Consider the following 15,742-nt stretch of genomic DNA (forward strand, 5'->3'; position numbering starts at 1 on the left):
TCCAGACCTGTTATGGTTTTTGGTTTAACATCCCCACCCTACCTCCAGTGCTGGGGGCTGAACCCAGTGTTTTGTGATGACTAGGCAAGTGATCTACCACTGAACACAAACACTGTCCTTTGACTTATACAAAAGAATGGGAGTACAACTCAAAAAAAAAAGGTATAATGTTTGTTTTGTTTTGTTTGTTTGTTTGTTGAGACAGAATTTCATTAAATAGTCTTGGCCAGCCTGGAGTTCACTTTGTAGACCAGGCTGGCCTGGATCTCAAAGAGACTGCCTGCTTTTTTGCCCACCACCACCTCAGCCCCCTGGCATCCTGTGCTGTGATTAAAGGTATGTGCACCAGGTTGCTTTTGGTTGGACTGGGCCAGCATTTCCCACCATAGAGCTCCACCCCCACGTTCCAGTCCATTTATCTCATAAGAATACTCACGCCAAAGTCTTCTGGGACCTGGGGAATCCTCAGGAGCTCTGCCCAGGTTACGTTTGAGTCCACAGTGGTCTGCTTTCTAGAAGGAACACTGATTGGACAGGGTGATGCTTTGAGAAAAGGGAGATGGTGTAGGAGAGAAGCCCAATCTGGGATTGTGTACCCATGAGGTATAGCTTCAGCCCTTTGTTATTCATCCAGAACCATTCAGCCAGTCGCCTTCAAAAGAAAGCGCGGGGAGTTTGGGGGGGTCCACATAGGCTGGTGTTCCGGTTCACTTATAGGCCCTTGTCAGGACCAAGGACAGCGTCACCGGCTGCTCAAGGTTCTCTCCGCCTTCTTCCTTTGGAAAACATAGTTCCCTACTTGCTAACCATCACTTTCTCTTCTCCTTCTCACTATTTCTCTTTCTGTTCCTCCTGCCTTTTCTCTATTCACTTCTCTTCCCTAATTCCAGGGACAAAACCTGGTGCCTTAATTCTTCACCCCAGAAATCCCTCTAGCTCACTTAGCCAGGAGAGTCTGCTGCAAACTTTATTCCTGTGACTGAATCCTCCCAACCTCGCAAGAACACACACACACACATCACATCGCCATCAAGCATTCAAACGTTGAGCAGGAAAGAAGGTTCAGGTGGCTGTTCTTCAAAAGACCAGACAGTGCTTGCCTCCAGTGGGGCCTAGGATCAGGCCACCTGACCATTCCCAGCATATCCAAGGCTCTGACTTCACAGCTCTCACTTCCCCTCCCTTCCCCTCACACTTTTCCCCTTCCTTTACCCTCCCCTCCTCCCCTCTCCTCTGTGTTTCTTTGAAAAGTGGCAGCAGCTGCTGGAGAAGGCGGGCCCCTTCAATGAGGCTCAGCGATTGTTGTGACTGAGTGTCCTAGCCTTCTCTCCCAGTTAATCTAACTTGGGAAGAGTTGAGGTGTGTTCTGGCTCTGCTGCCCGTGAAAGGCAGGGAATAAATAACAAGCCAGAGGCATAAACAGATGTGCAGATATATGCAGCTGGTGCTTTGCTGCCAAATTACCATGGACAGAATGCTGGCAAGAGGCCAGGATGCCTCCCCCTCTGTTTGGAGTTTGGCCACCAAGACCCATCCGAGCTCACTATCCATTTGGCAACCTCCAAGTGAGAGAAGAAATGCCAGAAAAGGAGTGGAGAAGCTTCAGGTGCCCTTGGGCTGGATAAAGAACTCCAGTCTTGTCCTAATGACTCAGGCAGGTGGGGGCAACTTCAGGAAAGAATAGGAACCTCATGCCAGACCCTCCCTGAATAGACCCTGGAGTTGGCTCCCTGGGTATGGCTGGGTGTGACTTGAGGGCCAGTTCTTACAACACTGAGTGGTTCTACTTTACTTCCCCTCTCTTGATCACAGATTAGGTGTTCCTGGTATTTTGATGGCTTCTGACACTGCTCAGAGTTGGTGTCCAGTGCAGGGGACAGTCAACAGTCAAATCGGAGCCAACTGGGAACCCCCTGCCATAAAAGAATGTTGTTGGAGACTCCAGCCCTGGAACAGGGCCAAAGGAGACTGAGACCGGCTAGGAGTATGTTGGAATCAGGGGACAAAGCAGATTAACAGGAGAGGAAGCACGGCTGGAAGGCACACTGCCCTATCAGGCCTCTCTCTGAGGCACTGCCTACCTGAACTCAGACAGATGCCAAGTCACCACTCAGTGGCTAAATGCGCTTATCCACAAGGATGATCATTTGAGTTTGGCTCCTGAAGTTTGATGGTAGAAGGAGAGTATCCACTTCTGCAAACTGTTCTCTGGCCTCCACATGCACACCATGGCAAGGGCATACTTGTGAATATACAGGAGATAGATAGATAGATAGATAGATAGATAGATAGATAGATAGATAGATAGATAGATGGGTGAGTGGGTGGATGGATGGATGGATAGATGGATGGATGGATGGATGGATGGATGGATACATAGTTTGGGGTGTTTTGTTTTGAGATAGGGTTTCTGTGTAGTTCTTGCTGTCCCGAACTTCTCTCTGTAGACCTGCCTGCCTCTGCCTCTTGGAGTGCTGGGATCAAAAGCATGCACCATGACTACCCAGCTTAAGTAAATGTTTTAAAGGGGGAAGATTTAAAGAGATGGCTCAGCAGTTCAGAGTACTCACTGTCCTTCAAAGGAATCTACATGCATGCGGTGCACATACATACACTCAGGCACAAAGACACGGAAACAAGATACAATGAATAAATGAATCTTTTCTTTCTAAAAGACAGCAACAAGTATGGTGCTTGGATAACAACATTTGCAGAGATGATGCTGGCTGGAGCAGGGAGGACAAGTGGGAGAGATGGAGGGAAGGAGATGATGAACTTGCTAAAATGAATGCTTAGTGGCACCAGCAGATGACTGGCAGGCTGCCCTCCTCCAGGCATCCACTAGTGCTTGCTTTGATGTCTGTGTTTCATGTCCACTGTCCACAGGTTTGAAATTGTCAAAGAATAAATGAAAGACATTCAGAAAGAAAGATGTGCTTAAAACTTGAAAGAGAGCCAGGCATGGGTGGTGGCACACGCCTTCAATCCCTACACTCGGGAGGCAGAGGCTGGTAGATACATCTCTGAGATCCAGGCCAGCCTGGTCTACAGAGCAAGATCTAGGACAGCCAGGGCTACGCAGAGAAACCCTGTCTTGAAAAATAAAACAAAATTTGAGAGAGGAGTTGGGGGTTAACTCAGTGCTGGTGTTTGCCTAGCAAGAACAGGACCCTTGACTCAATCCTCAGGAGGGAACCAAATCAGAACAATGAAAGAAAAATACCTTTTTCCCCCTCTGCTTTGCTTTTGTTGTGTTTTTTGGGCCAAATGCTGAGCAGCATACCTAGTCCTGGTGCCAATCTTTTGGCCCACTAATGCCATTTTTAGAACACAGAAGCACAGAAATGACAATAAGGTAAGGTTTGGTCTATAAACTGAGTTCCAGGATTACACAGAAAAATCCTGTCCAAAAAAACAAAACCCAACAGGCAATTAAAAAGTTAGGATAATTAAAAATAATTTTTTAAAAAGACAGACTAAGAAATCATCCTGTTAAATAAAGGTTGGAGGAAAAAAACAAAGATGGAGCTCAAACTTGAGATTCATTCTCACAGAGGGGAAGCTAGAAGAAGCAGGTAGACCAAAAGGCCAGTGTTGCTGGAAGAGAAAGGACTTCAGACCCTTAAGGCAGGAGCTATGCAAAGTCTACTCCACAAATGAACATGGCCCCACTGTTGCCTTCCCTTCCTGGGCTCCGGTTCTCCGAAAGAGCCCAGCTTTATCCATAGTGTCCCAATGTGTCCTGGATTCGACTCCAGCTGCCAGGAGAAACCCTGCCTTTTATTGTCATCATGGCCCGGAAGACTCAGTCCTGGTCATCACACTGCACAGGTGACCCAGCTGCAGCAGAGGAAGCCCTGAACCAGGCAGCCTTAATTTCTCTCCACACCTCTTCCTGCTGCTGTCAAGAGTCCCGGTGTTCCTCCAGGTGAAGGAAATAATAGCCAGTAATGAGCTTCGTCTTCAGAGAAACCTCGTGTGTATGTGCTGGGTGGGGGATGTATGTGCTGGGTGGGGGATGTATTGCTGGGTGGGGGATGTATGTGCTGGGTGGGGGATGTATGTGCTGGGTGGGGGATGTATTGCTGGGTGGGGGATGTATGTGCTGGGTCGGGAATGTATGTGCTGGGTCGGGGACGCAGGGCAGCAAACCTTTTTGACTCACAGAGGCTCCTCTCTTCAGGAGATGAAACCCAGTAGACACCAGAGAGCATGGGGCGTCTTAACTGAGGTAAGTTCTGTCTGCTGAGCCAGGCTCAGCTCTTCACAGCTTCTCCGGGGTTTCTAATGCCTTCTCTTGAGAGGCTGCCTCTGCTTTTTCCACCGTTCTTCCCTCTACCCCTCAGCCCCCATGGCAAACAAGCCCTTCCCAGGGCTGTCTTACTGTCATTCCGCACCACTCCCCAGCTCCTAGGCTGCTATTCTTTTCATTTTAAAGAGAAGTCACAGAACCAGTGCTTTCTTGTTAGGGTGCCCAGCAAATTTTCTAGATGATGTATAAGGAGCGTAGGTGAGTATAGATGAGTGGAGACGAAGCAGAGAGTACCAGTGAGCTCAAGTTGGTCTGTGTCTTGGCGTGATTTCAGAGCATGTTTGTGTGCAGCATCTAAAGACTGTATCTCATCAGCACCCCCACCTCTTCTGATAAATGAGAAACCTGAGGTCCAGAGAGGTTAAGGGACCTATTTCCTGTAATAGAGTTAGCTAGTGACCAAGCCAGAATTAGAACCTAACTCGTGGGTGGCACTGTATCTACAGATCTACTGGATTCCTTTCTCAAATATAAAGAAGACAGATTTGACAACAAGTTCTCAAAGAGTGGAAAAAATCTAGATGCTTATGGCCTTCAGGCTGCACAGGGCAGGGGATGTCTCTCTGCATCTCTTCCAGCCCCAGTGGCAAGAGTCCCTCTCCTTGTCATTCTCCCTTGCAGAGAAGACTCCCGGATCAGCTCCCTCTTTGGAGGCCAGCTCAGCTGAGAGTACTCTGCACTTCTGGTCCCATTGTCTCTTCCAAGAACTGGCCCACGACAAACCCGTCCTCTTCATCTGCCATTCCAGCCACTTCCAGGAGTTTGGTTTGCTTTTACAGCGCCCTTTGTGTACCACCTAAGTCTGGAATCTCCTTAATCCACACCTCCCCCTTCACTGCTTGGAAGAGACTCTGATCCTTAACAGAAGCTCTAGTCATTAGCCATCAACACCAGCATGGTGTCCCCAACCTCCTCCACCCAAGGCCAACACAAGTCTCTTTCCAGTGACACTGTGTGCCCCTGATAACACCTGAATGCTCTCCCTTGGCACCTACTGACCCCCATCTGCCCTCTTCAGCAGGGGCCTCTGGGAGGGAGAATGGGGGAGTCTGGACACAAACTTTCCCCATTCTTCCCCCATCTGCCATTGATTCCCAAGAACCAGAACGTGAGGAGGTTAGCAGTTGGCCCAGCAATAAAGGAGTCAGGGCTTTCCCAGTGCACTGGCTGCTCTCTGCTGCCCACGTCCTCCCTCACCCCTTCATCTCCTTCGCTCCCTCCCTCCACCGCAGCCTGCAGACCCAGCTACAACCCGCACACAAGCAGCAGCATTTGGGGGCTGAGGAGGGAGAGGTTAATTATTGCTCCCCCGCCCCCCACACCCCCCACAAGATGTATCTGACTGTCAGAAGGGGTGACAGATGAAGACAAAGTACAGGTACAGCTCCTGCGAACCCGGCCTTCCATGTACCAGCCTGGTTGAGGTTGGGGGGGCTACCGAAGTTTTAACCCCTCTGGTGCCGGTGTGGCGAACAGCTGATAACCACAAGGGAAGCTGGGGTTGAAACCTGGCGAGAGCCCACTGAGGCCCGGAAACCTGTAGGGCCTCCTCTTCCTGCCTCAGTCATCAGGATGAACGGCAATGCGTAGATGGGCTCTGCCGAAGAAAGACTCTAGGATCAAGGCCACAAAGCTACCAAGAGAAGCTTGCAGCAGAATCTGAGCCCGGATGTCTGGAGAAGCCTGTGTGGTTTGGGGACCTAAGGACACACTGCTGCTTTCTCCCCTCACGTGAGTCTGTCCCCCGGGGGTCCTGATCAGGGTGTGTGTTCCAGAAAGTGTGTGGTTGTATGGCTGTGTGGCTGAACCCAGGTGTTCTTGTGGTGATGTAAGTCGATAAGCTTGATAGTACAAAGAGAGAGAGAACACTTATGGTGTCAGTGTGGGTCAGACAACTGGAACAACCGTGAAGGTGTGTCCTTAGGAGAATGTGGAGGAGGGTCTGCAAGCATCGAGGGACCTTTATTAGGAGTGAGGAGAGTATCAGGTGTGTCAGCATAGGAGGATGTGTGGGTGCTGGTATGTGAATGTGGCACGTGTGCTTGTGTGCTGTAGACATGTGCATATGTGTGCACTATGAGTGTAAGGCTGCAGCCTCTTGCCAGTGGCCCTCTCCTTCCCTGATCTTCTCTCTCCATAAGCAAACAAGGTAAAATAATTACTTTTCCATTTAAACGCCCCATGTTCAAGCCAGAATGAAAACAAAGTGATTTAATAAAAATGTCTTTAAAAGGGAGAAGAGGAAAATGAACGTCCTCTCTGCTCCCCTCCCTGGTGTTTGGGGAGTTCCCAAGCCCTTCAAAGTTAATTAAAACAGGAACTAAAAAATCACAGATTCATTTAGCAACCCATCTCTGCCTTCAAGGTAAGGCAGCCCCAGAACCCTGCCCCAGGCCTGCCCCTGGAAGCTGCCCCAGCTTGTTTTAACTTCTGCAGGAGCCATCCTCATTTCTCATGGGCACCCTGGCTTCTTGCACCTTCTCTTCGGGAGGGGACTTTACCCCTCCCCCCCAGAGTCATCAAAGGCCTTGTCTGGCTATCTGAAGCCCTTGATGGCCACTGGCCGTCATCAGAGGTTTCCGGTCCTGCCTCCTCCCAGGATGAAACCAGCCCACGGTCCCTGCTAGGCCTCCTCAAGGGTCCCCTGAGCCCCCAGCTGCTCTGAGCTTTATCTGTCTTCACTGACCCCTGGCCTTGTCCTCAGCCTCAGCTCAGTGTGGATCTGGCAGCTTCCGCCCGGGCTGTATCTGTTCCCCATCAGAGGCCCCATTGGAACTCAGCAGCCCAGATAAAGGAGATGGATGGATGTGAGTTTGGGGGTATGACCCCCCCCCTCACAAGCCAGAGCCAGAGTCCTGAGTTCTGACGAGGGCTCCCTGTAGAAGACTGGAGTAGGGGTGACACAGCTAAGCTCTTCGGAAATCAGGTCCCTGAGCACCTCCTTCCTGCCTCAGCCCTTTCCTTCTCCTGAAGGCCCAGTTGCTAAGGACTCCTCCAGGCAGGCACAACCATTGCAGTGTACTTCAAAGGAGATCCTGCACTGGCTACCCCTTCCCCTTTTCAGCCAATCACAGGTCCGGAAACAATCTTGGTAAGGTTGTGACCATTCGTGAAACACTTATTTGCTCTAGACGTGCTATTTAAAGGAATGCTGGTGCCTGTGGACTGCTATCATTATCTTGCAGAAGATGGCACAGAAGAAGAAAGGTGCAAAAACCAGCCCTGGAGTCTGGGGAGATGACCCAGCCATCAGGAGTACTTGCTGCTCTTCCAGAGATCTGACCTCAGCTCCCAGCAGCCACTTAAAGGCTCACGACTGCCTCTAACTCCAGCTCCATGGAATCGGATGCCCTCAAGGTTTGAAGAAGAAAAAGAAGAAAAGAAGAAGCTGTCCCAAGTCATGAACTAAAAAAAAAGAACAGAGGGCTGGAGAGATGGCTCAGTAGTTAAGAGCCCTGACTGCTCTTCCAGAGGTCCTGAGTTCATTTCCTAGCAACAACATGATGGCTCACAACCATCTGTAATGGGATCTGATGTACTCTTCTGGTGTGTCTGAAGACAGTGACAGTGTACCCATATACATAAAACAAATAAATCTTTTTAAAAAGAGAGAGCAGAACTGAGTCTTGGACCCATTATACAAACCCCACGTCCACTTGTGAGCTCTTTCCTAGAACCTCCAGCTCTGCTCCTAGAACCTATCTTTACCCTACAGAGCTGAAACCCTTGGAGATCTTGCTACTGCCGCAGAAGCCAGCTCCTCTAGTGCTATAGTGGACACAGAGAGGAGGGACAGGAGGTCTAGAGAAACCCGTGTTAGAACCTGGCTTACCGAGAGGCCTTTTCAGCCAAGGGAGATGTATGGGAACTTCTACCCTAGTTCAGTTACCTAGGACCAGGAGCAGATGAGAGACAGGAAGCCATTCACCCTAGAATCCTCAGCCATCATCCCTGGGAGGTCCATCCCTTCCCTCAATCCCTCCCTGATTTTCTTAGGGGTTCTGTCTTTTCCTCCTAGAGGACTCTGGGTACTTTTGAAGTTCCTCCATGTCTATCCTCTCTCCTGTGGTGCCCTACACTCAGTGGATGGAATGAGATTTAATGGTGGACACACTTGAACTTAAAGCTTGTGTCTCATATCTATCCATACCTAGGGAGAACTAGATGGCAGAAAAAATGTCAAAAATAAGTTTGTCCTGCCTCTGTAACGCCCCACCCACCTTTGAGGGAAAAAGTCCAGCTAAAATCTCAATGCTCAGTCTAGGTGTGGTAGCACGCACCTGTAATCCCAGCCGTCTGCAGACAGAGTCAAGGCCAGTCTGGACTACATAGTGAGTCCCAGATAACCAAGGCTTCACAGTGAGACCCTGTCCTCCTCTCCTCCCCCTCTCCCTGCTACCCCAAAGACCTCAACCCTAAGAAGAGGGAGGATTTCAGAAAAGAAATCCAATGAGGAGGAGAAGAAACTCAGCAAAAACAGGTGAGAAGAAAAGGGACATACATGCCTGTTTCCACAGACGGGCCCAGGACGTAGTCTGCTAAATTGACCTTAACAGCATCCGCATAGCAAAAAAAAGGAAGAGGAAAGAAGTAATAAGGAAGCACCTTTCCTGATTCAGCCCTAGGAGTGTGCTCATGAGGATCATGTTCTTCTCAGAGCCATGCCCCACCCTCATTTGAGTCCCCTGGACTGAGTTTAAACCAGAACTCTAATGACAGCATGATAGAAAGTGACCCAGGAGTTGGGAACAATGTTTCATGGAACACCAATGAGTCATCTAAAGCTAGGCCAAGCCCTGAAGCTTTTAAAGTTCTTCTTCCCCCCCGCTCCCCGCCAGCCCCGAGCACATCTGGAACCCAGCTTAAACAGAGCAAAACCTAGAGAGGGTTAGGGGCCCCCTAGCGAGAGAAGAGGGGAGTGTGACTTGTCTGAGCTGGTTTGCAGGCTCTTCTCAACACATATCCCTGCACCAGAGCATCCATCTGAATCTCTAACCTAATCCCATCTGTCTGGCCCCCTAATTTAACTCCATCCTTGAACCCAGCTTCATTTCTTCCCTCAAGCCCTTCTTGATTCAACCACCATCCCAAGCGTTTCCCTCCTGTTCTGCAACTGACTCCCAGACTTCAGTACCATTCAGACGAGACCCCTGCCAGTCTCTAAGAGACTGTGGGAAGCCCATCCTGGGACCCTTTTCTTGAAAGGATTTTTTGGCTTTAAGAAAGAATGGGGGTAGGTGCTGGAGAGATGGCTCGGCAGGTAAAAGCACTGACTGCTCTGCCAGAGGAACTGGGTCTGATTCAGTACCCACAGTTGACAACGGCTCAGTCATCTGTAACTCCAGTTTCAGGGAATCCGATGCCCTGTCTCTGACCTCCATGGGAACCAGGCCTGTGCTAAGACCTGTACTGGGATTAAAGGCATGCTTCACCACACCCCTAATAAAATAATCTCTTTTTTAAAGTCTCTTATATAGGATTTATTTTTATTTTATGTGCATTGGTGTTTTGCCTGCATGTATGTCTATGTGAGAGCGTCTGATCCCCCAGAGATACAGTCAGTTGTAAACGGCCATGTGAGTGCTGGGAATTTAACCCTGGTCCTCTGGAAGAGTAAGTAATGTTCTTAACTGCTGAGCCATCTCTCCAGTCCCCCTCGAGGGAATTTACAAGAGTTTTTCCAACCAAACAAAACCTCTCAAGGCACCTTAGCGCAGGCCCGGCTGCCACTACAAAAGTAACCACTAGATGGCAGTCTTTCCCAGCTCCTGCACTCCTAAGAATTGCCAGAGAGGTCGCCTTTCCCCCCACTAAAGGGACCACTCTTAGTGGTCGGTGCACAGACTCAGCCTCCATCACCATCCTTAGTATGACAAGTGCATCCTTGGTCCCCAAAGTCTGCAATTTTGGCTTCTTCAAAATCAAGTTCTCCCTCACCTCTTAACCTTCCAGGCTTCTGTTGGATGGGCGGACTCCCATTGGGGTCTTCGGTTCTGTTCAGTCTTAGATCGACCCCTATAGGGCGGATGTCATTTGGCTAGGTCCTACACCCTTGGTTCCGACCAGTACGGATAAGAGAATCTTAGAACCCTAAGCAGAAGTAATCAGAAGCAGCAGCCTTCGTGTTACTGCCACTCCAAAGAGGGTGACTGAGTCGGTGCCTTTAGCACACCGTGTCATACACACCTGTACACACAGACTCTTTTGCTTTTTCTCCACACACCCTGCTCTGAATGGAGGAGAAGCACAGCCAGGTCAGCCAAAAGGAAGAGAGCAGCCCTGCCTGAAGGTCGAAGGTCAGAGGCCAGGACCACACCTTTGGGAGGGGGTTGATTCGTATTAATCCAGTTGGTCCTCTCTTCCTGACTCCAGGTGGAAACAAAAGGGAACCCATTTGCAACGACTTAAAGTCCCAGAGGTGGTCGCTGGGGGTGAGGTGGAGGTGCGCAGGGAACGTCCCACCGCCCGGCCTGGGCCTCTCTAGTTCGGCTCTCTAGAAACCGCACACCGCGGCTACGAGCCGTTTAGTGAAAAAGGCTTTGAAACCCGGGGGGGATGAGGAGCCGAGAGTGCCCGCAGCCGCTCAGTTTCCTCGTCCTCCTCCTCCCGCTCTCCTCCCTCGGGAGCGGCGGGAAATTATTTATTAAAACACCGCCCGCGCTCTCATTTATTTGCGGTGAATAATCCTAGGCATCTCAGCGCGTTTATTAAACCTTTCCCGTCCCCGCGCCCGCATTACTTTAATAATAAATCGCGTGTCACTTTCCGGCGACATTATTAAACCCCGTCCGCTGCAGCAGAGGCGGGGTGAGGGGAGTGTGCAGGCGGTGGGCGACAGAGCATCCTTCCACTCCAGGCTGCGGAGCCCAAACCGTCAAGGCTGCAGCAGGGGAAACTGAAGAATCGAGGTTACTCCCCACAGTGTCTGCAGACGCCACAGACTCGGGTTTGTGCGAGAGCCAGCCTGTGAGAGCAGGAGACACCTTGGAGCCCCGCAGAACAGAGAACAAACTATGACGGACACAGGGATCCAGACCCAAGTCCCCTCTCCCAGAGGGGGGAGAGGATCTTCTTGAAATCGTGCAGCAGGACGCTCCCCACCCCCACTCGGCCCAGCACACACACACACACACACAGAGCACTGTCCTGCCGGCGCCTTACAATTCGCTGCCCAACACTGGGCCGCAGCGCGGCTACCGGGATCACTGTCAGAATCATGTTGGAAAAGTGGCCACCGCCAGGCAGAGGCAGTTGGAGATGCAGTTCCTACAGGCAGGAGAGGTGGCCAGGCCTGGAGCACGGGGTTCCCCCGGCCACGCCCCTTCCAGGGGGCCCAGCAGCCTGCGTTGGGTCTCACCGGCAAGCTCGGTCGCTGAGCCAAGAGTCATACCCTCCCCGCGGTGGCGCCAGCTCTGGGCGCAGCCCCGGCGCGCGCGTAGGAGGTTGTCGCTTTCCACACACAGCGTCTTGGCCTGGTGACTAACTCCACCCTACCCTTTAACAATTCCATAAACTCCTCAGTGTCCCCGGGCTAGGTACAGAGAGTGTGGGGAGAGATCTAGGCCAAAGAGTGCTTTTGTGAAGAACCTCAAGTCAGAAAACATGGCTCAGCTCTGGGACAGCTAAAAACAGGGTTACTCCGACTTTGCGGTTCATCTGGAAAATGGAAAGAAAAGGAGGGAGACGAAGGGTGTGGCTAACACGAGTGCCCCCACCCACTCAGTTTAAGCATTTATATTGGAGTCCCAACCACACAGACCTGATTCCCCACTCTGCCTGGGAAGAAGACAAGAATAAGGGCTGGAGATGCCCCGGTGGGGGTTAGGATAACTTCCCTCCTCTCTCCAGTCAGATTTGCTCTAGGCTCCCTCACTAGAGGACAGGAGAGGGCGGTATAGGCCTGAGTCAAGCCTTCTCTCCCACAGCAGGCCTTCATTTAGGGCCTGCAATCACTAGAAGCCAGAGTCCCTTACAGCAGGAGGCCACTCAGGGTTGTCTGGTCTCTAAGAATTGTCCGCAGCAGTGTGGCTCGGTTTGTTTGTGATCTTTTTTTTATTGGTACCCAATGCGTTTAGTCGTGTGCTAGGTGGGTTTTGTCCCCTAGAAGGTATAAGCCATGGAGCTGCGCCATCCAGATACCTGTCCTGAACTAAACCAGTTCCACTGTGCTCATCTCTACCACAGAAGCTTCTGGAAGATGAGTTTTGAGGAAAGGCGAACTGAGGCTACAAGGAGCGTCAAACAGTCCACAAAAGGACCTGCTCTCCCTTTCATTCCTCTCCAGGACTTCTCCACACGCCCACACCCATGAACCCACAAACCAGAAATTTGAACCTAGTAGTAATCCTCCAACTCTTCGCTTTCTGCCTCCTCCTCAGTAACCAAACTCAGTGGTTGCAGCTGGGAGAATCCTGTGGCATTCAGCTGGTCTGCAAACATAAGTGACAAAGGAAAAGGGTCAGGAAAGAGACTTGTATGGAAAAGTGTGTGTGTGTGTGTGTGTGTGTGTGTGTGTATACAGGCATTCAAGGTTCCTAATGCACCCCATCTTCCTGGTGCCCAGAGCTCAGGGCTCCCTTACCTAGTGTGAGCACTGTGAGGGTAGCAGAGGCTTCGACTTGGCCCAAAGCATTCCTGGCAAGGCAGTGGTAGGTGCCCTCATCACTAGGGCGCAAAGCCTGAATCTGTAGCCAGCCGGTCACTTCAAACTTCTGAGGTCCGCCCCTGAACTGGAGACAGATGTGCTGTCAGCAAGGTCATTTGGGGAAGCCCTGAATCTTTCAGGAGTACACCCCTGCTCCTGTTCCTACCTGCACAGAGATATGGGGGTCATCCCCCGGCAGCTGGATGTCCAAGCCGTCTTTCCTCCACTCAATCGAGGCCATGGGGTAGGCAAACACCTCACAGCCAAAGATCACATCCTGTCCAGTCACATTCCAAATGCTGTGAGGCTGCGACAGGATCTGGGGCTCTGGGGCAGGGGGATGGAAATACGAAGCTTGACAACAGGAAGTTGTATCCAGCTCAGCAAGAACACAATTTACAGATTAATGTGGACATGTTTGGGGCGGGGCACAAAGCATGCCAAGGTGAACATGCTTCTGCAAACGAACAGTGCCACAAATCTGGGTATGTACAAGTGTAGGTGCAGATACACCGAGCAGTATAAATTACACATACATGCCTACAAACCCATAGCTTAGCAGGGCAACCATGTTCTGTCCTGGACTGCTCTGCTGGCCTCATTCTACCCTAGGGCCCCTTTCCTGCGGGCCATGTAACCAACACCTCCCTCCCTCCCTCCTTCCCCCTTTTCTAACTAGGCCCAGTTCCCAAAGGCTTGAAGAGCAGCCACATTCCAAATGTCAAGGGAATGTGACACGACCTGAGCTCTGAGAGGGAGGAGGTGGGACTAGCGCGGGGCGGCAGGGGAATCTGAAACCACCTTGTCGCAGAAAACTGTTGGGACCCTCCTGCTGGTGCGTTTGTTTTCACTGCAACTGCAGCCCAGCCAGACTAGAGTAGGTAAAACTGAGGAAGTGAGGGTGGCCAAAGAAAACCTCAAGCTTGAAACAACCCCAACCCAAAGGATGAGGGACAAGAGAGGCAAGAAGCCACCTTCCCTTCACTAAATGCGAGAGAAAAGGATAGGCGGAAGCCAGAGTTAACAGGATGCATCTCACAGGACTCCCTCGGCCTGGGCTCCAGCGATCTGGGGGTCCTTTCAGTTCTGGCCCTGCTATTGGCTCTGTGCCTGTTCCTTCGGAAGACCGGTCTCTGCAAGTCTGGATAGGGCGCTCAGGCAGCTCAAACCTGCCAACAAATCTCAACCCACGCTTTAGTGCGTCAGCCTTTGAGGTTCTTGGTCTCCCTCATCTATTCATTCTGCTGACCATAGACCAACACTGTCGGGGATCCCCGAGCAAGTGCCTTTGGGAAGCCATGGTACTGGTACTAAGAGCCCTGGGCTTGCGTACCCGATTCGCAGGGCCCGGGGTGCACCACAGTGAGGTTAGCGTCCGGCCGAGCGCGGGCGGCCTCCTGCAGGCGACAGATCTGCGCGTAGGTTCGGCCGTCGGAACCACACAGCGGGCGCTGCGAGCGGCAGACACACAGCGGCTCCGGCACCTCTCCTCGGCTCAGGTCACCGCCCGCGTCCAGCCTGCACTCGAGCTGCTCGCCGCAGCGCCCGTAGAAGTTAGCGCTGGGGTCCAGATCGCAGAGCTGGCCCTCCAGGTTGGCGCATTCCCAGCAGCAGCCGCACGCATCCCGCACCCGGCCCGCTAGGCAGCCCCGCGGCGCAGCGCACTCTTCTGGCCGGCAGGGAGCACAACCCTCGCCCTCGGCTAGCAGCCGCAGCCAGCCTCGCCGCAGGTAATCAGGGCCTGTGGACGGCCTCGCGCTAACGGGTAGCTGAGTCCGCACCGCCAGCAGTAATAGCAGTAGCAAGGGCGGCGCCAAGGTAGGCGCAGCATGGTTAACTGGAAGCCCTGTGAACACTCGGGGCATCAGCACGTAGGTGGCACCCTGCCAGGAGAGGGAAGCCAGGTCTGAGGTCAGAGATAAAGCCAATGCTGGAAGACCAGCCTCACTGCTCCCTGTATAAAAGCTTGATTCTAACACTGACTTTTTCTCTGCTACCCTGGAGCCAACCGGAAGCCCCAACAAAGAGGCCTGGTGACTCCCTGGCGTTTATGCCAATTTGTAATTAAGCTAGTCTTGGGGACTAGGGAGTAAAGAGACAGAGAATGTCTTGGATATGATCATTTAAACACCCATGCACATATGCATACACCCATACTCACACATATACGTGTATAAACACATGCATACATACATGCACACACACTCACTCACACACACCAGCATCACCTCCAGAAACCACCCAACCTTGATGCACCTTTGGCCCAGAGATGGATAAAACTACGCCTGAAGTAAAAACTTCAGGATGGAGTGATGATGCTGGGGGGATCCCAGCGACTCACCTAGTGCCTTGGACTAGGCCCTTAACAGCTGTGATTGCCAATCCTGAAGTAGGAGAATGAAAAGAGTCGCATGCGCGGCCAGCCAGATCCGCAGGCCACCTCTGCTTCTGCCGGGGGATCGCTGGCAGCCCACAGACTTAAGATTCAAAGAGAAGCTCCTCCGCCCCCTCTCTCCGCCCCTAGACGTCGAATACCCGCCTTCTTCCCAGGCCCTGAGGCTGATAATTTTATCCAGTCTCACAAGGACTCTCCTGGGCCTTTCACTTCAACCTTAGCCCAAAGTCACAATGAGTATACAGAGCAGCCGTAACCAGACGCCGCAGCTGGGAAAGCAAGAACGTGAGAAGAGAGTAGGGGTGGGAATGGCCGAGGAGCCCAAACTGTTGGCTGAACCCCAGGTCTCATCTGATTTAGTTCCGGAAAATAGCTGCAGTATAATAGAAAG

The 15,742-nt window shown here is 51.7% G+C and overlaps 1 protein-coding gene across 2 annotated transcripts; it reads right to left on the reverse strand.

The window, feature by feature from the left end:
• Window positions 1–436: 436 nt before the first annotated feature.
• KAZALD1 (Kazal type serine peptidase inhibitor domain 1) lies at window positions 437–15,434 on the reverse strand. Of its 2 annotated transcripts, none has more exons than XM_080911857.1 (6): window positions 15,298–15,434; window positions 14,290–14,839; window positions 13,123–13,283; window positions 12,894–13,041; window positions 12,647–12,741; window positions 437–524 (listed from the first exon to the last, which is right to left on the reverse strand). In XM_080911857.1, exons 2-5 carry the CDS (start codon window positions 14,819–14,821, stop codon window positions 12,647–12,649), a joined length of 936 nt encoding a protein of 311 aa, XP_080767983.1. In that variant the 5' UTR covers window positions 14,822–14,839; window positions 15,298–15,434; the 3' UTR covers window positions 437–524. The 2 variants fall into 2 exon arrangements, with proteins under 2 accessions (XP_080767983.1, XP_080767984.1); XM_080911858.1 differs by lacking the exon at window positions 437–524 and adding an exon at window positions 11,021–11,968.
• Window positions 15,435–15,742: the final 308 nt, after the last annotated feature.

This window comes from Micromys minutus (assembly GCF_963924665.1).
Source record: "Micromys minutus genome assembly, chromosome: 2".
NCBI lineage: Eukaryota > Metazoa > Chordata > Mammalia > Rodentia > Muridae > Micromys > Micromys minutus.